The sequence below is a fragment of the Micrasema longulum genome, unplaced genomic scaffold (genome assembly GCF_059751315.1).
Source record: "Micrasema longulum isolate JH-2025_06_02 unplaced genomic scaffold, ASM5975131v1 h1tg001806l, whole genome shotgun sequence".
NCBI classification, from domain to species: Eukaryota; Metazoa; Arthropoda; class Insecta; order Trichoptera; family Brachycentridae; genus Micrasema; species Micrasema longulum.
This window is the reverse complement of record NW_028278980.1, coordinates 227,911-254,222: the sequence shown is the minus strand read 5'-3', so window position 1 is coordinate 254,222 and position 26,312 is coordinate 227,911. Positions and strand designations below refer to the sequence as shown.

General features: G+C 35.8%; 1 protein-coding gene across 1 annotated transcript; it reads left to right on the top strand.

Moving 5' to 3' along the window:
• Positions 1-3,380: 3,380 nt before the first annotated feature.
• Positions 3,381-26,039, top strand: LOC148273906 (uncharacterized). Its single transcript, XM_088237984.1, has 3 exons — positions 3,381-4,001; positions 18,702-18,766; positions 21,066-26,039. The coding sequence occupies exons 2-3, from the start codon at positions 18,709-18,711 to the stop codon at positions 24,272-24,274; spliced, it is 3,267 nt and encodes a 1,088-aa protein (XP_088094110.1). The 5' UTR covers positions 3,381-4,001; positions 18,702-18,708; the 3' UTR covers positions 24,275-26,039.
• The last annotated feature ends 273 nt before the right edge of the window (positions 26,040-26,312 follow it).

Below are 26,312 nucleotides of genomic sequence, written 5' to 3'. Positions count from 1 at the left end.
TACTATAGTAAAACATTATTCACCGCCCAACGGCCCTACGCCCAACCATTACTCGACACGACCACTCGAGTCAAGTCGTTACCAACCCCCCACCACTTGTCATTGTCCGAATCGGACGATTCCATTTTTGAGACAAGACCTAAACAAGATGAAAATTTTACGTAATTTGCTTAGCTCGAGTAGCAGGGTACAGCTTGTTTCTTGCGCCGAGAACTTATACTGCCGTCCACAGTCGGTCTTTTTGCGCGTGAGTTTGTAAATTATCCGAGCAAGAATACATTATCGATCCGTTATTTCAGCGTAACATTACAAACACAAACGGTTTTCAACGCCGATTAACGACGGTTATTTCTGATAAGAGATAAGACTACTACTGACTACTACTAGAAGACCAAAATAAGATTTATCATAAATCTACAATGCAAGGTGTCATTATTTTATCTATGTGTAATGTGTATTATATGACATTACGGTGTAAAGTACAAAGGTCAATATTTTTTATTACGGAAATCATAACATAATATGGCAGCTTTAACGTTTGGAGTTTGTATCACATTTTGTAGAGCTATAACAGTTTGCCATTTGTATTTTCTTATCAGGAAAAACATTTAAGATAGGTCATAATACTAAAACACATTCATTATGTTTATAGTATAATAATAATGTGTACAATCGTGTAAACGGAACACGTAAGCTGTTCTTAGTTTTAAGTCGTTTTTTTATGTTAACAAGAGTTACAATTTTAGGTTTTGCAAGTCGTTGCTATCTATGTACTGTAATTGTAATAGATATGCTACAACGTTGCAAGCCGCTGCTATCAGTGCTATCTAAATAGTTAAATCTCTGCTAGGTATCTAGTTGCCGTGGACATGGTACATATACAACCTTGAAATAGGTACCTATATAGGTACTACCTACCGGTCCTAATAAATATTCATATTGAATGGCGAGATCCGTACATTTATGTAAGTTTGAGACAAGCGCATTATCGACAAAATAAAGAAGGAGTTTTGCGTTGGTTTGGACATGGGCGAGTGAACAGAGAAAAAACTGTTAAAAATATTTACGATGCGAATGTGAATGGATGCGGAAATCGAGAAAGACCAAGAAAGACATGGCACGACCAAATCCGACAATTATATGTAGATGGACCTGTCAAAAGTCGGAATAATCGGCGGGCGAGCATGAAAAGATGTATGAATGTAGAGGAAGCGAGATCTGTATGCAAAGATGGAGTGATGTCGCAATTTATCCTCTTTGCCTATTCTTAGGGGAAAACGGCCTGATGGTTTGATTGACATTTACTGAATACAGGGGGAGGCAGTGGGGGCAAATGCCCAGGGGCCCGGGCTCTTAGGAGGCCCGGGACCAAACCAAGAAAACATGTTTTTTTTATTATTATGAAATTTGCTCACACATAACTTCTATAATAATAAAAATAAAAACAACCGGGCCCCAGAAATTTTTTTGTATAATATATATATATATATATATATATATATATATATTATAAGTTTTGAATCTCCCGCGGTTTTGTTTTCTTGCTGCACTAGCGCTACGACAGCGTATTTATATGTAAATGGTGTTTTAAAAATCTCAATAATTCGTGCTAATAGGGGGTTGGAAGGGCCCATACACTTCGTTGCCCAGGGGCCCGAGAATTTTAGCTATCACCAGGCCTGACTGAATATACCAACATACTATAAAGATTTTTGATAATAACGAAATTTTGACAATAGTGTGATTTTTAGAACTCTGTATTATTTGCTTACAACCGGGTGTGGTCCCGTGGTAGTACAGCAAATATTAAAGGCCTTAGGTTCGCACCCCGCTCTCGAGGAAGTTCGGTGTCTTTTTTTTTAAGGCTGTAGTCTGGTAAAACGAACGCAAAATTAGGAAATTTTAAAACGAATGTTTTTTTTCGATCGCGCAAAAATAAAAACAAATAAATTAGATAAAAACAATAATTTTAAAAACAGGGTAACCGAAAATGATTAGGGCTGGTCTGAAGGTCATAAAAAAGTCAATAAGATACTGTTTAAAATTTAATATTATAACCTGAATTATCTTCTTTTTTCAAAAAAAGAGAATACAATTCTATAAAAAAGGTATGTCAATATTTTTTTTAAGTATTACTGAAGGCATAATTTTAAGTAGAAATAAATGAAAATGTCTCGAAAATGTATATGATTTAAAATGCTTGTATTTCTTTTCAAAAACAAAAAATTCAAATTTGGCCGCGGCCACTTTCATGTTCAATGATTAATTATTGCAAGAAATTTTAGTTCAATACTTAGTCTTTATTGAGATCCCAGATACCTAAGTTTAGTCATAATTTGAAATGGCGTAATCTGCCGGTCTAAAAGTTTTTATATTTTAGTTACATTAAACTTTTAACCATATCTTTAACAAAAATACCTCTAAAAAATATTGTTTTTATCTAATTTTTTTATTATTGCGCGATTGAAAAAAAAGCTTTCATTTTAAAATGGCAAAATCGTATAATTTCCTTTGCGTTCGTTTTACCAGACTACAACCTCTAAGCCAATTTTTTTTTATATATCGTATTATCAGCGCTATGATTTTTTAAAATACCTAGTAGTACAGTTCGTTGAAAATGGCTACCGGGATTAAAATATTTGGGAAAATCATAAGAACGCAAATATTTGTTTTGGGTAAAAAAAATGTTTAAATCAAACTACGCATTAATTCTTAGTATTTTTAATTCTTCGAGGTTTTTTAAAAAACATATTTTTATTTTATGTAATCGAAAATATCAATATATGGTGTGGTCGGTGTACCAATGCAGTGGCCTATGCATCATTGGTTGTGAAAAGGGAATAATTATGATAATGACAACATATACCACAAATGGAATATCCTAAATCCTAACACATGACATTAGAATTTATAATGCAAATTTAGTAGAACTCGTTTTTGTAAATTATACTCGAGTAGAATATATAGGTATGTATTGTTGCATTTGGTTTGAGGTTTAAGCCAGCTACAACCAAGATATCTGTAATCTGTGGCTACAACTACAGTACAATCACGCCAAGTACGTATTTTACATACACCTAGGTCTGCTGAACAAGCTAAACGCTCTATGCTCGAAACAAGCGGCATATTTGTTACTTGTTATACGCATTATTTCAGCGCCAGCGCTTCAAGCTAGCTTGTAGCTAGCTAGCCAACTAGCTCGGTAGCATTTTGTGCCATTTGGCATGAAGGTCGGTGAATTTATAGCGTCATATCATTCGACATTTAGTAAAACTATACTGCACTCGATCTGATGGCGATGAATCGCGAGTGTTAAAAAGAGACAACCGTCGCGTCGTCAACGCCACTGCTTTCACACCAACTGACTGGCATAAACCCATCCCATACCAAACCCGACCGTTGTAATCCGTAAACTCTTCAGTCTTCAGTCCTCGAACCTTGAATGTCTGGGTCTTGCGAGAACCGGTAAAATCTGATTGAATACTTGATCATCAAAAGGTTCAATATATTATAGTGCATCTCGGCTCATTCGATTCATTCTCGGTTGCAAAAACTAAAAACAACCGAAACGAAAATAATTTGAGCGCGTCGCACACATGCGAACGCGAGGCGGACTCTTCCACCGTCAAATAAATACTCAGAAGCCATTTTGTATTTTGAAGTGACATTTGTTTTGTTTTTCGTTGGCATCTGAGAGTTGTTGAATCGCTCCATTCTCCATTTTGAGATTCGGTTTTTTAGAATCAAAGCGTGTTCTGCTTCGCGCAAATTTATGCCGGTAATTTGACGTTTATTGCCGTTCGATAACTATCTAACAATTGACAATCTCGACAAAGCGTTCTTGCGTGAAATTAAAAATGAGTGCATAGTGGATTAATAAAATATCTTAAATTATAAATATCTGTTTTTGTTTTGTGCTGGCGAGAAATGTATGAACGCCGCTAGGATTATCTGCAAACAAAAGCTTTCAATTTCTTTGGATCGGATGGTTCACAATGCTTGTAAGTATTGTGTGTTGTTATGATTATGTTAATATGTTTTAAGACACTTTAAAAACAGAAGACTGCGTTTCCAAACAAAAAAGTGACCGGCTTCGACTTGGCATACTGGGAAAAAAGATATAATCATGGCATTTGTTTTTAGCGACAAGTAACTCAATATATTTTTAGATGAACGTTGATAATGGATAGTCATAATATGAGCTAAATTTGACCTCTGATTAGAAATTGTCGAGATATAAATATTAACAATCTTTACCGCTTTCATATCACTATGTTCAAGATACACTTTAAGTATAATTCCTCCAATGGATAGTTATGTATATGAGATTGTACAAGACATAAAATAAATCATATGTAACACGGAAAATAAATTAGGCTTTTCCAACAGAACGAGAAGGGAGTTTAATGCCCTTATTCAAAAACAAAACTCAAGGTAAGGAGTGTACATTCTAATCTTATGCAGATAATAATATGAAGCTGAGGACAGCTTCCTCGCCTAGAGTTTTGTCACTGAATACTGGCATGAGTCGGTTCATGTCTTAAAAATATATTGTATATCTTATTTTATTTATATATATGCCCAATGGGCATTTTTAAGGACATATTTATACAAAGAAAATTATTATAAAGAAAAGTAGAAAGACACAATGGTATATAGTAGACTTTGTGGGAGTGGAAGCGGGAGAGAGGTGTTTATAATTGAATTCGAAAGAAGTTATCTTGACTTGTTATCAAAGAAATCAAGACTGGTATGTTTGTTGGCAGACCTAAGAATTCTGGGCATAGGGGAATGAAAACCATAGTTATAAAAACTATGGTTATCAGTATGAAAGAGTAAGTTTTGTCTGAGGTTTCTAGTTGGGATATTCAATTTTATTGAGCTTAGTAGTTAGGTGTATCATAGAGTGAGCTGAGAATTTCAAATAGGACTAGGTCGGATTTATTTCGACGGTCTTGAAGAGAAGATATATTTAAGCTAGTTTCTAACTTATTTATACATATATTGGTCTCTGGATAAGCCCAACCTCCAGCCTATCTTTCTCGAAAATCGATGTAACTGATTCAATATTCTTGATGTGAACATCATAATATGGAGACCAGATAACAGAGGATAACAGTAGCCAGGCTCTTTATAGACCTGGGCCTAAAAGGGAGAACTATTCACGGGGACCCGTCACAATAGATCTCCACAGGTCGCAGTGACGTCACGAGCTTGAATAGCACTGACCCCCACTTCTAAGAATAAGAATAAGAGGGTTTGTGTGAATATAGGGGATATTCAACCAATTCTATCCCAGCTTCTTGAATAGCGGCCATCGACACTAACGCCTCGTGTGCCGGAGCATGAGCGGCGGTGTGTAGGTGAGAATGTTCTGCCAGGAAGCTATAGAAATGTTAGGAGCGTCGCTGGAAGAAGTGCATACAAGTCCGGAGGGTCTACGCCGAAAAATAAGGCAGAAAAACTTTATCTCAACCACTTTAAAATAGGTCAGAGGTGGAACATTTCAATCAAAACTCGTAATGAGTTTGTAATAAAATTAAAGGAGAAAACTACAAAAATTACAACACTGAATGAGTACTTTTCGATGTTAACCCCCCCCCCCATTCATTATTGAAATATATTCATAGATGCGGGCAAACTAGGGAACAGAAGAAAGTTTTAAGGGTATTGATATTTTTTAGGTCAGTTGAGCTTCTGTTAATAAATCCAAGGAGTTTTACGGATTTATTGATAACATGTTCAATATGAATTGTAAAAGAAAGTTTAGTGTCAAGTATAATACCCAAATCTCGTATACTAGACACAGATGATAATATTTCATTGTATATTTTTATTATTTTTTATTTTTTTATTTTCTTTTATTCAGGAAACATACAGTACAGTTACAAAGTTTAATATTTTACACAATTAGACTTAACTCTAACGGACCAGTGAAGTTTCCATATTAAAAAGCAATTATATGCAAGGTTAATTATGAAAGTATAAAAAAGAGAAGGAAAAAGAAAACATAAATGAAAGTTGTTTAAAAATTAAAATTTAATTGAAAAAAAGATATTTTAAGGTTTGTAGTTTGTAGTGAGTATTTACAAATGGAAATAATATTAAAAATGAAGAAAATTTGTAAGAGTAATCAAAAATTAAGAATGGAAATAAAGAAGGAAAAACATGCTCAGATGTAAAAATAAAATAAAACAGTAATAACATTTTTTTTAAAAATGGAAAAACATAAACACATATTTATTTTAAGGGATTCAAAGAAACGATGAGAAGAATCTTTAAGTGAAATATAAGACAATAAATTTAGGTCAATTTAAAAAACATCTTCAAAATTAATGACACATTATAGTAAGAGCAGCAATATGTTGATTTTATTAACATATATAATATAAGTAATTAAAAGTAGTTTAAAAGTATAAAAACATGCCAATGGCAGCAGAGAAAAAAGAAAAAATAAAGAAGGAATAACAAGTATAGCAAGTAATATTTAAAATTTGAAAAAGCAATATAAGGAGAAGATTTTAAACCAAGAGAAGTCGATAAAATTTCAAGCGATTTTAGTAGTAATACAAAATTTCAAAAGAGAAATTTGATTTATAATAATAATATTAATGTATGTAATTTGAGTGATATAAGAGAAAAAGGGACCAACGGGAGTTTAATTCAAAAGTTTTCAATACACTATTTTTAAATAATTGTAATCCTGTATGATAGATATCTATATGGTTAAAAAAGCTGTTAAAAGTGGAACACGATCTGTGTAAAAACTAATTCTGGCAATAGTTCGTATTGACACTAGGTATTCTAAAGGTTGGGTGATTTCCTAGGGCACGTGATTGACAGTTAATTTGAATTTTATTTAGGAGCTGGGACGAATCAGCTAGACTGTTAATAATTTTATAGAGGAATGTGAGGTCTATTAATGTTCTCCTTTTTTCAAGGTTAATCAGTTTGTGAAAACCTGCAGATAAGTCATGATTTGGAAATATAAGAGAGCATCGGAAATTCAAATGTTTTAAAAATTTGTTTTGTACTTTCTCCAGCCTGTCAATATAAGTAATGTATTGTGGATTCCAAACGATAGACGCAAATTCAAGATGGGTTCTTACATAACTATAGTAAAGATTTTTTATTGTTAGATCATTTTTAAAAGACTTAGATACGCGTATAATAAAACCTAACATTTTATATGCTTTTTCAATAATTTTATCAATATGTGATTGAAATGTCATTTTTGAGTCCATAACTACACCTAGATCTCGTATTTCTTGGACACGGTGCAAGACTGTACCCGATAGAGAATACGAATAATCTATCGGATTTTTTATTCTCGTAAAGGTAATTGTTTTGCATTTAAGCGGATTTAATATGAGCTGATTATTTACACAATAAGTAGAGAAGTTTTCAAGATCTTCTTGCATATCAAGACAATCTTGTAGGGAAGTAACTTTCTTGTATATTTTTGTGTCATCTGCAAATAATTTAAAGACGTTACCCATATCATTGGAAATGATTTGAAAAAAAAATTTTTTGACGTAAATGTTTGCATTTTAATGATTTATCCGAATATTTCAATTTTGGGGGCTATTTTCAACAAGTTGTAAATGGCTTACTATTGAAAAATGGTTATCAAATTATGTTAGAGTAGAGTTCGAACCCCAGATTTTTGAATCCACGACACTAGAAACTGGACCACAACCCGGTTCACTCACCTATCATTTGATAGGTTGGTTCTATAAGAACCTAGGCTTGGAGAGCAAGATTTTAATATGTTAAAGCACTCTCCTTTCATTTAATAGCCAGGTTTCTTAAGGACCTATGCTTGGAGGGCAAGACCTAGCTAAAGATGTTGAAGCGCTTACCTCTCATTTAATAGTCCAGTTCCATAAAGATCTAGGGTGAGAACTAGCTCAACATGTTATAGCACTCACCTCTCATTTAATAGACCGGTTCTAAAAGGATTTAGGTTTGGAAGACAAGGACTAGCTAAAGATATTGAAGCGCTTATCTCTCATTTAATAGTCCGGTTCCATAAAGATCTAGGGTAAGAACTAGCTCAACATATTAAAGCACTTACCTTTTATTTAATAGCCTGGTTTTATAAGGACCTAGGCTTGGAGGGTGAGATTAGGCTGAATATGTTAGCACTCCACTCAAATGTTGAGATTTTAATAATCAACACCTTCCCAAGGTGTTGAGCAACGCATCCAAATCATTCAATTCAACTATCAAAATGAGTGCTCAGTTTAAGGTACTTTTAATACAGAAAATCGTCTTCAGCAACGAGGCCTATTTATGGATGAATGGCTATGAAAACAAGCAAAATTGACACTTTTGGGGAGGTGACATTCCACATGACATCCATCAGTTGCTAATGCATCCAGAAAATGTCACTGTTTGGTGTGGAGTTTGGTCCAGTGGGGTCATTGGCCAATACTTGCAAAATCAACAGGCACCGCCATAAATGTCAATGGCGAGAGGTACGGGTCGATGATAACCAATTTTTGGTATTCTGAATTATAAAGTACGGTCTCGGGTTCGATTCCCGACATGGTTGATATGAAATATTATTTAAAAGGTTATTTTTACACTAGAATATTTCATAGTCCCTAGACTGGTTTTTTTTTTTTTAAATATATATATTTTTTTTACAATACACATAAGAGTATTCAACACAGAGTATTAAAAAAATGAAGGATAATTACATAGCAATGAAATACACATAAATAGTAAAAAAAGTAAACAATAAAATCCCACAAGCCATGGCCTGTTTTTAGGTATACAAGAAAATGCTAATTAATTTTTGCTTCTATTATAAGAAGACAGTTATAATATGATGTTTGCTTTCGTTATTCAAAATTTCTTCTTTATACCGATGATATGAAAATATACGCTAAAGTTGAATCTCGAGAAGATTGCCTCATGATTCAAGACGATCTTAATCGTCTAACTGACTATTGTATTGAAAATAAACTGTTTTTGAATATTAATAAATGTGTCTGTGTTACATTCACGAGGAAAAGAAAAATTCTTAATTTTGATTACCAACTAAACAATAATGTACTAATGAGAAAGCACGAAATCAAAGATCTTGGGATTGTTTTAGACTCAAAACTACTTTTTGAATCGCATATCAATAAAATTACCTCCAAAGCATTGAGCATGTTAGGTTTCATAATTTGATTGAGTAAACACTTAGATAATCCAAGGGCCCTAATTTCATTATATTATACGTTTGTCAGAAGCCAGTTGGAATACGCATCTCAGATATAGAATTCCCAGTATGCCATATATATATCAAGAATAGAAAATATTCAAAACAAATTTATAAAGTACCTAAAATACAAAACCGGTATTTCTTATGTATCAACTCTCACTGCCTCCACCTACCATGTAATCACTTCTCTACAATACCGCAGAGTGTGTGCAGACTAACAACTGCTTTACAAAATTATGACAGGAATAGATGACTGTACAGAACTACTTAGTTTTATAACAATACATGTGCCAGCCAGGATTTGTAGACGGTACCACCTGTTTCATATACCAATAAGTAAAACATCGTTTTTTTTTAATGCTTTTTTTCGTAGAACTTCAGTGTACAATACAAAATTTTAAGATATAGAATACGCAAACATCACTCTGTCAGATTTAAAATTTACACTAAAATGCATTATGTTACTTAGTAGACATCATAATAATAAATTTGTACATCTCCCTTCCCCTCCTTATCCTCTCTTCAAGCATTCTTGTCCTAATCCCGCCCAATTTACAATAACTTACTGTTCTTAAAAAAATATATAAAAATTCTTTGATTATTGAAAAATATTTACGAGTACATGAAAATAACATTTTTATATGTATAAACTTATATGCATTTATTTAATATGTAATCTATGATTTATTGTTTTATTTATTTATTGACACTTTATATACATATACAATAAATATACATATAAGGGCGGGCATATTGCCTTAAGGCAATTTCTTCCTACCTACCCAAACCGTTCAGTTTCAGAAAATTATAAATATATGGACATATTGAATCTTACAATTTTATACAAAAATTAGATTAACAAAAATAAATAAATGTATAAAAAAAAAATAACACTTTACTATGAAGAGAGGAGAGGGGATGGGAAGGATAGAAGAAGGATAAAGGAACAATTTAAATATTTAGATAGTGACATTTCAATCTTGACTTAAATGTAAATAAAGAAGGGGCGTCTCTAACATTAGTGGGTAGATTATTCCACAATCGAGCGGCTACTACTGTGAAAGAGGAGGCAAAAAAATTAGAGCGATGACGGGCTATTAAAAGAGTTCTCTCGTTACTAGAACGAAGAGATAGTCCGTGTTGTGAAAGAGGTTGGATGAGCTCTCTCAGATAAACAGGCGAAGTGGGATTATTTAAAATATTGTGAAGAAGTGATAGAATGTGAATGTTTCTTCTATGCCTGATACTGAGCCAGTGTAGTTGCGTGCGATACTCGGTTATGTGGTCAAATTTGCGAAGATTAAAGATATAACGAATACAAATATTCTGCAATCGTTCTAACTTATCAAGCAATTCAGAGTTAGCATCTGGATAACATACATCCGCGTAGTCAAGGAGTGGAAGAAGTAAGCTCTGGACTAATGTTTGCTTAACATTAATTGGCAAGAAATTCTGTAATCTTTTAAGTGAGTGCAAACTGCTATAAAGTTTACGACTAACTTCGTTAACCTGATCGTGCCACTCTAAATGCTTATGAATGATAATACCTAAGTTTTTGACTGAAGTCATGAATGGAATTTCTGTACCATCTATTTTGAAAAGAGGAAGTGTGGAAAAATTCACTTTTGAATACATTTGTTTACTACCAACAAGTACAATTTGGGTTTTTGTTGGATTTATGAGAAGTCCATGTTTTTTTGTCCATGAAGAGATATGGTCGAGTGCAAGTGACATTACTCTATGTGTTTCAACAATGTCGACAGGCTCGAAATGAATATACAATTGCAAATCATCGGCATATAAATGGTACGAACAGGGGAGGTTTTTTGTTATTGGATTGATAAAAAGGGAAAATAAAAGTGGAGAAAGTACCCCCCCTTGTGGCACACCGGCGGTAAGATCAATCCAATCTGAAAAGACATCTGCCATTTTAACGCATTGACGACGGCCACGTAAATATGTTGAAAACCAATTTATCACGGATGAAGATAGATTTAAGGACTTAAGTCTAGCGAGAAGCAGGTCAAAATCAACAGAATTAAAAGCACTACTAAAATCAAGTAGGACCAAAAGCGTTAGACGTTTATCATTCATTGCTTGTCTAATGTCGTCAGTTATTTTAACTAAGACGGTAGTAGTGCTGTGTCCAGCCCGAAAACCAGATTGCAGAGGATCAAGTTGATTATGAAGTGTCAGATAACAGTTAATTTGTTTGTAAGCTATTCGTTCAATAACTTTGGAAAAGATAGGCAAAATGGAGATGGGTCTATAATCTTTTTTGGATGCTGGGGAGCCATTTTTGGGAAGTGGAATAACGAAAGCCGATTTCCATTGGGTTGGAAAGTAACCAGATGAGAGGGAAAAATTAATAATATGAGTAATAATAGATAAAGTAAAAGGCAAAGTCATATGAATTATCGACAAACTCAATTCATCGCTGCCGAAGGATTTAGTTTTGATAGAAAGCAGAATGCGCGATACTTCTGATTCATTGACGACGGAGAAACGAAATTGAGGGACATTAGAATTTTGTGTATTGTTCATATCATGTAACAAAGAGCGTTTTAAAGCTTCGTCAATTACCACCGGAGGGGTAGAAAAATGCAAGTTTAGTTCGTTGAGGTTCAGCGAACTACCTTTATCAACAGTGGAAATAGCTTTGCCCACCCCGAGTGAATGGAGGAAGTTCCAAGAACGTGCGGAAGAAAGATTATTAAGTGAATCTTTAATATGTCTTCTTTTAGCATTCCGACACAGTTGGTTACAACGATTTCTGAGTGTTCGGAACTTTTCCCAGCCAAGGACAGAATTGATTAATTTTAGTTTTGATTTAGCTTTGTCGCGTTTTGCCATCAATTTTAAAATGTCATTGGTAAGCCAGGGAGCTGGGGGATATTTCAGTTTCACTTGTCTTAAAGGGGCGTGGGTATTAAACAAGCCAATGATAGTACTGTTTAAAGAGTTGACTTTTATATCGAGATTGTCCGTTTCGTATATCTCCTTCCAGTCTATGTTAGAGGCGTCATTCTCAAATTGTTCTTTGTTAATATTACGAACATTTCTAAGATGTAAAGTTTTTTTGTGATATCGTGGACAGTTTATTTTATAGCTTAAATAGAGGAGGTCGTGATTTGAAAATCCGGAAGCAGTCAGTTGGCCGTAATTATTGATATTATGAGGGAAGGTAGTAAAAATAAGATCAAGAAGTGTATGGGAAGATTCAGTGTGATGTGTTGGTTTAAGAGGGAGTATAGAGAGGTTAACTGATTTCGCTATTTCCTCGAGCTGTTTGCTTCTGTAGTCTCCCTTGAGAAGACAAGTGTTAAAGTCACCCATGATTATGGTATGATCGGATTGTAAGGAAAGCGATTCCAGCAGTATCTCAACTTCTGAGAAATAATTAATATTGGGGGGACAATACACTACACCGAGCAGAAGATTGTTAAACTTGAAGTTAACTTTTATAAATAAGTACTCTGGAAAACCTTGTGAAGAAGAAAGAGATTTTGTGATGATAGAATACCCAATATCAGCGCGTAAGTAAATTCCAACCCCCCCTCCGACTCTATTTATACGATCGTTACGTATAAGATGGTAACCCGGTAATGGATACAATGTGGAGAGAAGGGATGGCTTTAACCAGGATTCACTTATCAAAATGGCGTGTGTGGATAAATCAGAAAATGTTGCTAGAAGGTCAGAATAATGGGAGGGAATACTCTGTGCATTAATATGACACACGTGGAAGTTTTTAGGGAAACGTGAGAAATTGGAAGCCAAAATATCGTGAACCAACATGTCATCAGAAGAATTGTGTATGTCAGATAAATCAGAGATTTCTGAATGGTAGAAGGAAAGAGGTGAAGAAGGAATGGAATCAGGAAGAGAATGAAAGGACTCTTCAGATGAGGACATAGTAAATGTATAATTATAACTAATCACTAGGTAAAATTAAATAACAAAATAGAAAAAAGAGAAAACAGGATTTTAAAAAATGAGTAAAACGGGGTGACAACCGCTTAATTAAGTTTAACAAAGAATAAATAGCACAGGCGCAATAATGCAGTCATACATTTTACATTAGGTTATAAAAAGTAAAAGTAAAAAACATATCTACTATAAGTACAAGTGTTATCAAGAATTAGTAAACTTATATATAATAAAATACTTTCGCAGATACATATAAAAAAAAAAATGGAGAACATCTATTTAAAAAAAAAATAAAAAAAATCTTTAAAAAAGTATGTTTCTCGTATTAAATAAATCGTATAAAACATTACAAATGATAGGTTTCTTACATTAAATTGAACAACGCCAACAAGTAATGAAAGCAATACAGTTAGCGGTAATACTTTGTGTTTTGCTAAAAACACTATGAAATTGTGCCAGCATTCAATGAATATAATGTATATTATTATTACTATACATCCCAATATCCAATATTGCCCGCATCATTGCACCTATAAAATAGCATAATAAAAATATTCTATGGGCTGACCATAGATAACATTAAGGAATTTAATAATTCATTTACTTATACAAACAAAATATCTATATATGGCAACTTGGTAGTAATATTATAATTCGCTAGAGGCGACTACACGCAGGCAGCCGCGCTGTCAAATTTGCAGATAGATAATGTAGCACTATAACAAGTTTGTATAATCATGAATAATATATCATTTTAAAGGAAAAGAAATAAAAAACAACAAAGGCGTAACTAAAGGACACGAATGTAAAGAATTAAGAGTGTAAAATGGTTTTAGAGCAAAGCTTGTTATACATGATCGTAGTGGATTGTCTAGTAAAGAGTATTCTTTAAAAATACTTTCTTTGGAGGAATGACAATTGTCAAAACCTAGACATAACCTTGAAACATCATTTAACAAGAGGAGTTAGAAAATAAGTGACATGATAATGGTAAAATAACTGCTCAATCTAAAAAATAGTCCAGATTATTGTGTTTTGTTTTGTTGACGCGGTCTTAACTCCCTTCGTGTCGTGTTGTCCGCCTTTAGATCATCTAGTTCATCTTGAGTCTGGAAATTGTGTATCTTCCCATTAAGTTTAATATAGATAATTCCTTCCCTGGTCCAGATAGTTTCGCCTGTGAAGTGCTCTTTAGTTTGTTTGAAAATGGACTGCCTTTCCCTCGTCAAATACTCCGTTATGAGGTATGGAAGTCCTTTCAATCTTTTCCGGTTCTTCATTACGTCGATTTTATTTGACTTTGATGTAAATTTTATAACAATAGGCCTTTTGCCCCCTTCCTTGAAGATACCTAACCGATAAGCGAATTTTATTTGAGGTTTAATAGTTAATTGTTTTGCACAGAATTCAGCAGCTGTCAGAGAAGTATCTTCGGCTTTTGTTTCAGAGAGCCCGTGAATGATGACCATTTTTTGACGCGATTTCTGTTCAATGCAATCCAATTTACAGCAAAGAATCTTGTTTTGTGATTGCAAATTACTTAGCATATCAAGGACGCTTACCTTAAACGTTTTGTAATCAGCTTCGATGTTTTGAACGTCTGATGAAGTCGTTGATTTTTTTAATAAAGCTTCGAACGTTTTCATTTTAGTCAGCAATTCATCGATTTTCCAGTTGTTAGTATGCTCCATAATGATATTAATCTGTTAATATTAACTTTATTAAGCGGCACACAAAATTTAACGACTACCCGCCAATATGTCCATAAAGTACTGTGTATGATAACAAGCAATCATAGATTACATATGGAAAAACAATGTATGATAGGTGCCCTAATGTCGAAATTAGAGCAGAATGCAAGGCTGAGTTAAGCATTATCGACAAAATTAAGAAAGGTCTTTTGCGATGGTTCGGTCATGTGGAGCGAATGAATGATGAAAGAACGGCTAAAAAGATTTATGATGCGAATGTGTCTGGTTGTAGAAGTCGAGGAAGGCCGAGAAAGACATGGCATGATCAAGTACAACAAATTCTTGAAAGTGGTCATGTGAAAAGTCGGAATAATCGACGTGCGTGCATGAGAAGATGTATGAATGTGAAGGAAGCAAAGGAAGTGTGCCAGGACAGAGTGGTGTGGCGTTCTATCCTCTCTGCCTACCCCTCCGGAGAAATGACGTGATGGTTAGTTAGTTAGTTAGTTAATATGTAATATATTTTCTTTACTAACTTTGTATACTTTGTGGAAATCTGTTATTAGTTCTGAGTTTATACACTATATCTGTTTGTATACTATAAATATGTATGTAGAACTGTTGCTTTCCCAAATAAAATAAGAAAGAGAAAATAAAATATTCTGTAAAAGATTATATGGTATTTTTTTTATAGTAATTAAAAAAGGAAATAAAAAATATTCAAAAAAACATAAAAATATTCCTTTTTATTAACACATTGTAGTCGGGCGCTTCGAACAATAGACTCTAGCCTATAGCGGGTGTTTTTCGCGATTAGCGCAAAAATATATCGCTTTCTTAAAATTGACACAATTTCTAAACCAAATAATATTTTCGATCGAAATTTTCAAAGAAATCATATTTGACATTTGATCATCAAAAATAAATAAATTTAGGTAAAAAGTGGTCAATAATTGGTTTTACTTTGCATAATCGGTCGGAACTATCTATGATTTCTTCATTGTTAGAAAAATGCCACGCTTTCCATATCTGCCGAAACCGGTCTCTGGACATTGTTTTAGCAAAATAAGGAGTTTCGGTTGTTGGTTCAGTAGACCAGTACTCGTCCCTTCAAAATAATCAGCCCCAAAAACTTTTTCATTTCTTTCAAAGTAATATTTTTCCACTTTCCCGATTTTTTATATAATTTGTAATTATGTGAGTTTTGGTGGTAATATCTATTAGATTCGTTTATAAAATATTCAAACAAATCATCACCGATAAATAACTCTATCGCATCACTTACAGTTTGAGGACAATGGACATTTGAATTCAAACCGCGGCGGCCTAAAAACGATTTCAGAACTGGAGGATTATCAAACGATGACCACTCGTCCACATCCTCATCTGAGCTCGTCTCCGAATCAGAATCACTTTCAATAGTGCGACGGTGAAACGTTCTAGGTCTTGGTATTTGTTCATCATCACTCGGTTCTTTGTCTGACAACTCTTCAATGTCATCATTCCATGAACAATTAGATAAATTGTCGGCATACACTTCATCGTCACTATCATTGGCTTGTAAAGACATTTTTGTAGGGGTAACGTCCTATACAATGCTAATATATTCAAATAAGAAAATACCAAACAGTAAACAAAACAGTGCGAGCGGTATGAAAAATAGTCCAATACGTGAAATGACTCAAACTAAACTGGAGATTGAGATCGCATAAAACTCTAGATTTCTGGCGACGCCTTTACAAGTGGCACACTAGCCAATCCGGACAAGGCATCTCAAATAACGTTGACAGACTGTCGCCTAGCACCCCAGGTAGCAAATCACCCTTCAAGGCGTTTTATTTCACGCTGATAACAAACCCGTTTAATGCCGTTTCCCGCCAACAACCGACAGTCGACAAAAACGGCATTTGCCGTGTCCCGCGGTTGACCGACAGTCCGCGAAAAACGGCAAATGCCGTGTCCCGACGACAATGTGTTAAAGGGCAACAAAATATATCATAGAGAGCTGAAGTGTAAGACTGATCACCTTACCTTCATGTAACAAAAATGATCAAGATACGCTGCGATTAGTGTACCAATGCAGTTTCCTATGCACCATTAGGTGCGGAAAGGGAATGATGATGAGAAATTATTTGAACGATGTTTCGCAAAGTATATAGAAAATGTTACCAGTAGCATGGGTAGCGTTCATATTTCAGTTTTTTAACAGCCTTTATAAAGTTACATCAAGTTTACCCAATACAATGTATAGCGAAGTCTAGTCTAGTCTATTAACAAATAAAAAAAACTAAAAAAGACACTGAACTTCCTCATTGACTATTATGATTGTCTAGTCTATTAACAAAAAAATAAATTAAAAAAGACACTGAACTTCCTCATTGACTATAATGATTGTCTAGTCTATTAACAAAAAAAAGTAAATAAAAAAGACACTGAACTTCCTCATTAACTATTATGATTGTCTAGTCTATTAACAAATAAAAAAAAATTAAAAAAGACACTGAACTTCCTCATTAACTATTATGATTGTCTAGTCTATTAACAAATAAAAAAAAATTAAAAAAGACACTGAACTTCCTCATTAACTATTATGATTGTCTAGTCTATTAACAAATAAAAAAGACACTGAACTTTCTCATTAACTATTGTGACTGTCTAAAATACATTCACATTTTCAGTTTAGAATGCAGAAGGGTTTTGGCTGGTTTAATATTCTTGCACAAAATAATATCTAACTATTTAGATGCCCATGATATCCTTGCTCAGATTAACCTTAATGTACCTCACCGTAACTTGCGTACCAATGCGGTCTTTGCTATGGGAAATTTTAGAATCAACGTCAAATTCTTTTCCCCTCTTCCAAGGATCCTCAACAGTTAACAAAATCTCACTTAATAGTATTGTCGATGTGTTCCCACAGCAAAGGCAAGCATTTAAGAAGCAAGCGGTGTTATCACTCCAGACTTGAGATGACACACTTGCTATGTCTGCCTAGATCATGCCATGACTATACCTATTGTACTTTTAAATAGATTCTAGGATTGTTTAGGTTAAATTAATTCAATGTATTATATATCATTAATGCCAATCTTTTAGGGCTTTAATCTGTTGATTGTTTAAAAAAAAAGTCGCAGACGTTTGATGCTTTAAAAGTCAATATGAACAATCCTATCAATGATATCTAGCCCGATTTGTGGGGTCGAGTCAACGAAAATTAGACCTAGAAAATTAAATAAAATCGGCCATTTGGCCGTATCATATTCCATTCATAATGTAATCAAATACTCTTTCAAATATATATTTTTTTAAAATATGATATCTCATACACAACTTGTATTTAAATTTAAAGTTTAAGCTTCTTTAATAGAAAACCCTTTATAAGTAAGAGAAAGTCCTAAGAAAATAGGGAAATATAACATACTACAAATACCGATTAAAATATGCAAAATGGATTTATAAAAATTAATTGTATTTTCAAAATCAATGTGGATATTGTGGAGAAAAGTTTTCATACATAACTTTAAATTGAGTGGTTAAAAATATCTCTACAGAAACGCAACATGTTTGGCCTTGACAATTGTGACATCAAGATACGTGACGATGTTCTATTTAAATTTAAACGGTCACAAACAAAATTCAATAATTAACATAATTGTGACGTATTAGGGGCGTGGCCAATGCAATGAACGTTAAGCAGAAATTTAAAATTAAAAATTTTTTTTTTTGTTTTACACTATTTTATAGTCCCTTATTTATTTAAAATTGTAAAAAAAAGTGATATTTCCCTATTGTAAACATTTTGCCCCCAATAAAATGGTGAGATATCTTTGACCTAAAAATTAATATTTCTATTTTGTTTTCAGAATCAACATGCCTAAAATTACAGAAGACAATTCATCAAACCTGTCGTTTCCTGATATTCCTTCAGGTAATTATTGGTTTTGTCAATTGTATTTTTTTGGTTACACATTTGTGGAAATCAAAGCGTGACAGGAAGCAATTTTCACCTCAATCCCAAGAAAATCTTTCTCTCCAGCAGGGTTTCCCACGGTGGGCATAACGCCTCAGAGGTGGGGCACCACACTTCAGAGATGGGACACGTCGGCATTCCACATATAAAGGGGAATACTCATCGGTCATACAAAAAATGCCTGAGATGTACAAAATTGAAATATACGCCAAATTGTACTTAAAATAGAATGAAACCCGTTACCATTTCAATAATTATCTGAAAACACAGAAACTGTGCAGGATGTAGGAATAATGGCATGGATTTTCGAAGAAACTAACACAAAATATCCTAATATTACTTTGCATGCCAGAAAATTATTATTACCCTTTCCCTCATCTTATTTGGTGGAATGTGGTTTTAGCGCCATAAGCGAGTTACTCATTAAAAAACGAAATCGATTGAATATAACTAATAAAGGTATAGAGGGGACCTAAGACTGAAATTAACTAAGTTCGATCCGGACAGTCAATTTCTTTGTAGCAAGCGTAATTGAATTTAATCATGAATTAGGCGTCAAGGTGTGTGTGTACTCAATTTCAATTGTCACTCGTGTTTCATTATTGTTTTCATTTTTATTTTATTCTACTTAATTAAATTTTCAATTTGTGTTTTGTAATTATTTCGGTTATAATATATGTATTACCTGCCGTTTACTTAAAAAGATGCCGGTGGGGCATCTGACTTTTGAAAAGACTTTTGTTGGGCATGGCATAAAGAAGACTGGGAAACACTGCTCTACAGTAAAGTGCAATAACTTATGTTACAACTTTGTTTAAAAAACGTCCCTTTTCAAAATTCCAATTTATCATTTTATGAAGCCATAAAAGTAACTTTTATATAATGCACAGTATTCACGAAAAAATAATAGTACTTTTACTAATATTAATAAATAAATTTTACTAAGTTTGAATATATAGTCAATTAAAAAAATTGTGCCTCCTAATGATTACAGTATTTTCAGCACAATTATTAACACAGGTTTACAAACTAGAAAAAATGGCGCGCAGTGAAACTTCGTTATCAAATTCAATCATCCGCGGCCGTGTGCGGAAAGATTTGAAGCTGCCAATTTATTTAGTCCAAGTTAGAGATCTTCTTTGAAGCTTTGTTTGATTATCATAAAACTTCACTATGGACTTAACACATCACTCAATAAGTTCGTAGGACGACTAATAAAACAGCAACTTTTAGGCAAAATTCGACTTTATTCATCAACATAGCCTCCTTCAAGAGTGATATTTGGATGCCTTTATTGTAGAACAATTTATTTTTGGCCTCAAAATAGGCTTCAGTTTCGGCAATCACTGCTTCATCGGAGCCAAATCTCTTTCCCTGGAGCAACTTTGTAGGTGTCTGTGAACAGTCATTAGTCGCTGGGGCCAAATCTGGAGAATACAGGCCATAGTTACCATCGACTTGTGGTATGGTGCATTGTCTTGGTGAAAAAAAACTTTTTTCTTCTTTATTGGGGGTCGTTCATCTGCAGTTTCTCCTATCAAACATACCAATAATGGCATATAATATGCACTATTGATGGTTCTTCCATTCTCAATGTATGAATGAATTTCCGTGTGCATCCCAAAATACGAAGTCCATTTTCCTTTTAAATTCAGACCTGGAGAGTTTTATATCGTATGATGGTGTGCTTAAGTAAATAAAAATATTTACATCGATAAAACCTTTCTATTAGAAGGTTCGTCTTGTGCTTAATTTTACAAGAGGTAGGAGATTATATTTTGGTCTCATGTTTTACTCTGCGGATGAGGAAGTTCCGGTGTGTGCTTCGCCCCCCTGAATTTTTTTCTCGCACATTTTATAAAGATCTTAAATTAAAACGCATCATTAAAATCTGAATTCCTAATTTGGTACAAAAATATCCATTAAATTTTATGATTGTTCTTCTAACTTTTTCAAAATTGGTACGTAGCAGGTTTTGTAACTTCAATTCATTTGTTTTAAATTTATCCCATAAATCACAATAAATGAGTTGGAGTGGGTTTTACAACTCGCCCGAATGTTTATTTGGCAATTTACTAATTCGAAGACTGTCGACAAATGAAATATTAAAATGCAACTAAGCTTTATTTTAAAACTGATAAAATAATTTACTATGACCACAACTCAACAGTGTAAAAACCCGAATTTCCACAAATTGCAACAAGTTTCCTGCAGCTAACTACATGTAAATGATTTTGTAAATATTTATTTTTTACAGATGAGGAACACCTCGATCCGGAAGAGGAAGAAAATGAAGAAGAACCAGAAGAAGATGAAGAGAATCCAGCGGAGGATTCTGTCACTAAATTGTTAATGCAGCTAAAATCTTCGGGAGCTGCTGTTGTGAAGAGAGTTGTCCCCTCTCTTAACAAACCCATAAAGAGTGTTCCTACATTCTCGTCATTTTCAATTATTCCGCCGGCAGAAAAACTGCCTCACTGTAATACTTGTAATGAAGATTTCCTCGATCGGTGGGAGCTAAACCTCCACCTGATAAAACACGTGAAGCAACCCAAAATCAGATTGGAAAAGTTGCCCTCTGATGATGAGGATGACGATGAAGAGAACCAAGAAGACTGGTCAGATGAAGAAGACGACCAAGAAACGGAAATTCCCATTAAGACCAACTTAGGAAATGCCGCTGTATTGCAAAACCTGGGTATGGGCATCAGCATCAAGAAAGCAGCAGAATTCCCTGCAGTTATAAAAAAAGTAAATATAGCCGATTTGAAAAATATCGTTATCAAGAAACAACCAGTGGAGCAAACAGCAGCAGTAAATGACACACAAAACCAAGAACAAACCAAAATATCCGCATCGACGATGGAGAAACTATCTACTGCCGGATCTCTGAAACTTACCATCAAGCATTCTTCTACATCGAGAGATGATTTCCAAGTAGTAAACAACCACAAAGAAATAAAGGCTGAACCTTTAGCTATACCCGCAGCAAATATCAGCACGGTCCCATCTAATTTTACTACAGCTACTCCCACAAGCAACAGAAGAAACACCTCCGATTGGGATTCTCTTGATATCAAAGAAGGGATATTAGAACAATGTCAAATTAAAAAGGAACCTACTGTATCGAACAACTACCAGGCTATACCATCATCGACCAATCCCCTCATAGGGATGGCTAACATGCAAACAAGGATCAAAAATGAATTCCAACCGGGATCTGATTCACCAGGCAGTCCGAGTGATCAAATTAAAGTCAAATCTTTCGCGTACGAACAAGAAAAAGAAGCGAAGAATGTCATTGAACCTTCTATACCAAAACCAATGGTTATCCCGAAGAAAGAACCAGTCTCTAGTGTTGCTATTATAGAAATAAATGGCGATGACTCGGACAACGACGACATCATGTTTGTTGACTCAACACCCGCCGTGCCAGTAGACAAGAAACCTCCCATTGGACTGCCCGCTCCGGGAAAGGTACTTATCACTGAGCTACCCAGTACTCCCACCTCCACACAGAGTAGCAGCATGCCTCGTCCTTCTTCTGTGCAGAGACCTCCATCCACCTCAACACTCACCAGTACACCTTCTCCCCATCTGTCGACTGAGAAGCAACACAATTTCAATTGGAACGCCCCCTCTAAGTCTCTAGAGTCCATGATGTCCGATAAGAATACCGACGCCATATTCGAAAGCTTACTCGCTAGTCACAGAAAAGATGGAAATTCGGATCTTGGTACTAGCGAATATATCTCTCTAGATACTTTAGGACCGCAGCATACTTGCGAAGTGTGCCAAACCAAATATTCAGATATTCGATCTCTGGAAAACCACAAGAGACAAACGGGGCATTGTACCCAAATAGTCTTAGCGGGATCTAGTAACGCTCTGCTTCCCTCTTTTGGCAACTCTGGCGGTTTTCTAAATAACTTCGCAGGTAACCCCTTTAAACAATTAGCGGAAACTGTGGGGAAATTCGCAAATGCCAATGGTTCTCCGAACAATAGATTTTCTCACCAACAAAACATTACCGTCAACTTCCAAGCATTCCCACCTACCCAGGGCTACATCCCCGGGCAACAGGCGGGGGCGCCCTACCCGAGCTTGCAGCCCCCCGGTGCGGCTGGCGGTATGCCGGGCTACGGGCCCTACCCGCCTAACCAGCCGTCGTATGGCGCCCCCGGATACGGCCAGTACCCGCCCCCGTATCCTCCACAGCCCCCCGGGCCCTACCCTCCTTCCTATGGGACACAGATGCCGTACGGGCAGAACCCGTACGGTCAGCCGCAGGGACCTGGACAGATGATTCCCACCTCCGTACCGGGCCAAGTTCCTACCTCCATGCCGGGACAGGTCCCAACCTCCATGCACGACCAGAGCGGCCAGCAGAGCCCCGGCAAGATGGGCGGGATCCGGATACAGAACCCGCAGTCGCCCAGCGCTTCGTCCAAGCTGCAGACGGCGCCGGGAGCGCGCCTCGCCACTTCCCTGCAGCAGCCGCGTGGACCCCTGAAGGTAGCGCGCGGCGGCGGCTTGCAACGCGGCCGCGGGGGCCCGCCACGCATGCCCATGCGGCCGATGCGGCCGGGGGCGCCGCTGCAGGGCCAAGCCATCCGCGGGGGCAAACCCACCATGATCCGAACGCCGATGAAGCGGCCCGGCGCACCCAACGGCGCTCCCGGGACGCCCACCAAGAAGCGCCTGGATATGCTGCTCCCCGACCGTCATGACAACGAGGACTGCCAAATCATGTCTTTGCAACAGCAGCGTGATGGGCTGCCGTTGATCGGGAGCATCAAGGGCTCCAAGGAGCCGCCGGTTCAGCTCGGTTGCGGACTGACAGTCACAAAGACTCGCGTAAGACCTCCCACGCCGCCGCCGGCTTCTAAAGATGCAGGCGCGGTAGCCAGCCTGCTGGCACAGCGAGGAATCCGCATCACGGCCAAACCCAAGTCCCCTTCTCCGCCCCCCGTCATCATACCCAACCTCGGCAGCGCTATCAGCATCACCAAAAAATCGACCTCTTCCACGTTCTCCATCCCAGAAGACGTATTCGACCACAGCTGCACCCTGTGCAACAAGACATTCTCCAACTCCTCCGCGCTGAACGCGCACATGTCGCAGATGCACCCCGGATCCAAGACCGCCAAGTGCGACAGCTGCCCGGTTTCCTACCCTAGCTACCAGCAGCTGCACGAACACAAGCGTCTCTTCCACAACTCGGTGTCGGAGATGGGTCTGCCTGTGGTGGACTTCTCGCAGCAATCCAACCTGAGGAAGCTGAGCAGTCTGGGTATATTCAACTTCATTCCATTGGCCAACAGAGAGCAAGGCAACGGGTGTTTCGGAATCCCCATAGTGTCCATACAGAACGCCATGAACGGGACCCTCAACAATTCTCTCCAGGCGCTCGGAGCGGGAGGTCTCTTGAGCCTGGGCCCAGTGAAGCCATTACCCAAATGCTAAAAACTCTCGTCTAATGTGATCTGTTTAGTTTATAAGCTTAGAAGACATTTATTTGGTTAATTGAGAATAGATTTCCTCCGAAGATATACGAAAGTGACCGCGTTTGGTTATTTTGTTTTTGCATCGACATAATTACGATTTATCCAACCATTGAGTTAGTTAAAAAATATTATAAACTATGTGAATGTGCGCGGATGTAACTATTTGGTTTAATATTTTTCTATAAGCCTAAATATTAAACATATTATAAGAGTTTTTTTTTAATGAATTATTTTTTGTTTACTTTACAAATAGTCTATTTTCCGAGCCGTAGCTATTTGAAATGAATTATTTTTTAATATATGAATAAGGAAACATTTTCCTGTCAATTTGATTTGTCGCAAAGTATATATTTATCAAAAGAAAAAAATATTGTTTAAAAATAATAAAAGTATTATCTGAAGTTGTTTTTTCTTTTCTCTTTGTCCGTGGCGGTCAACAATGCTTTCAATATTTCTAAATCGGTAATATAAATACATTTCGGTACTTATATATTTAAATGCCCAAACTATTGAAGGTGTTAATATAACGCCTAAATTTGTAAAAGTGAATTACTAGTAAACTATAGTACAATTTTTCTAAGTACGGTCACATAATAGTGAAATTCTGCTTAATGATAACTGTAACTTCTAAATTGAACCCATGACATGTCGATTTTAGTCACTGCCGTATAATAAATAGACACGTTATTTATACACTAGCTAATCTAATTTTCAATATGAATAATAACGGCCATCTCAGAGGTCATTCATTCAAATTAAACATTCCCTCCTTTATATCATTATGGGCAGGAATTGAAAATAAGTAAATTTTTCCACAGAATTTATGAAGTTCTTTAGATTCATAATGCAGCTCTAGAAGGACACTGGTACGACTAAATTGGCAACTTTGCAGGAGAGCATAAACCAACTTTTTAAAATTAATTAATGCTCGTATCATGTACTAGGTGGGCCAAAAAGTTTGGAATAACTGAAATAAGAAAACATTTTTTTGGCCAAGTTTGGTTTTATTTTTCAACATGCATTCCTTTTAAGTCCAATGTTTTTCTAACTTTTTTATCCACTCCAAAAAGTAGTCCTTCGGAAGCTCCCCAAAATAGCCCTCAGTTTCAGCTATGAGTTCCTCATTTCAGTAAAATCGTTTACCAGAGAGCCATCTCGTCAGGTTTGGAAACAAGCAGAAGTCGCTGGGGGCCAGATCTGGAAAATACGGTGGCCGAGGAACCTGTTCAAACCCGATTTTGTACAATTTTGCTTGCGCAACTAACGAAGAACGAGCAAGCGCATTGTCGTGATGATAGAGAATTTTTTTCTTCAAATGCGGCTGTTTTTCTGCAATATGAAATTGATTAATATGCGCCAATTGTAGATTTACGTTTTTCAAGATAGTCCATGAATATTACTCCATGCTCATCCCAATATACAGAGGCCATAACCTTTCCTGTCCTTTGTTGCGTTTTTGGGCGCTTCGGAACACTTTCACCCGGAGAACCTATTGTTTTGACTGTTAAGTAGAAATGTATCCATGTTTCATCCATGGTCATGAATCGATGCAAAAACTCAGTTGGATTTCGCGTAAACATTGACAAATTCTCCTGGGAAGTTTATTTATTTAATAATCGCCCAGAGGGCTCTTACAATATACAGTTAAAAGTACATAGAAAATAACAAAAATAAACTCGCAACTATTACACTTAACATGTAATTCATTCTTAAAAAAAGAAAAAGGAAATAAAGTGAAGATGAATGGAGAAACACATTAAATAGGGGGAATTGAGGGGATGGCCATTGGATAGATATCCTATCTATCAATTTGATAGCAGCAGGAGTGGTGTGGAGCAAATCCAATAGCTCAGCATAATTATTAGCAGTTCTGAGGATGCTTGCCAGGGGAGAATGGTGGGTGAAGTTTGTCCTATTGTACTCACACTGGAGCATGTGTTGGAGTCTGGTGGTCCTTATAAGTACACAAAAGTTTATCAGAGACAGTAATTTTGGTT

Coding starts and splice junctions, on each gene's coding strand:
- LOC148273906 (XM_088237984.1), top strand. CDS start 18,709: ATGCCTAAAATTACAGAAGACAATTCATCAAACCTGTCGTTTCCTGAT. Junction 18,767..21,065: donor GTTTCCTGATATTCCTTCAG/GTAATTATTGGT, acceptor TATTTTTTACAG/ATGAGGAACACCTCGATCCG.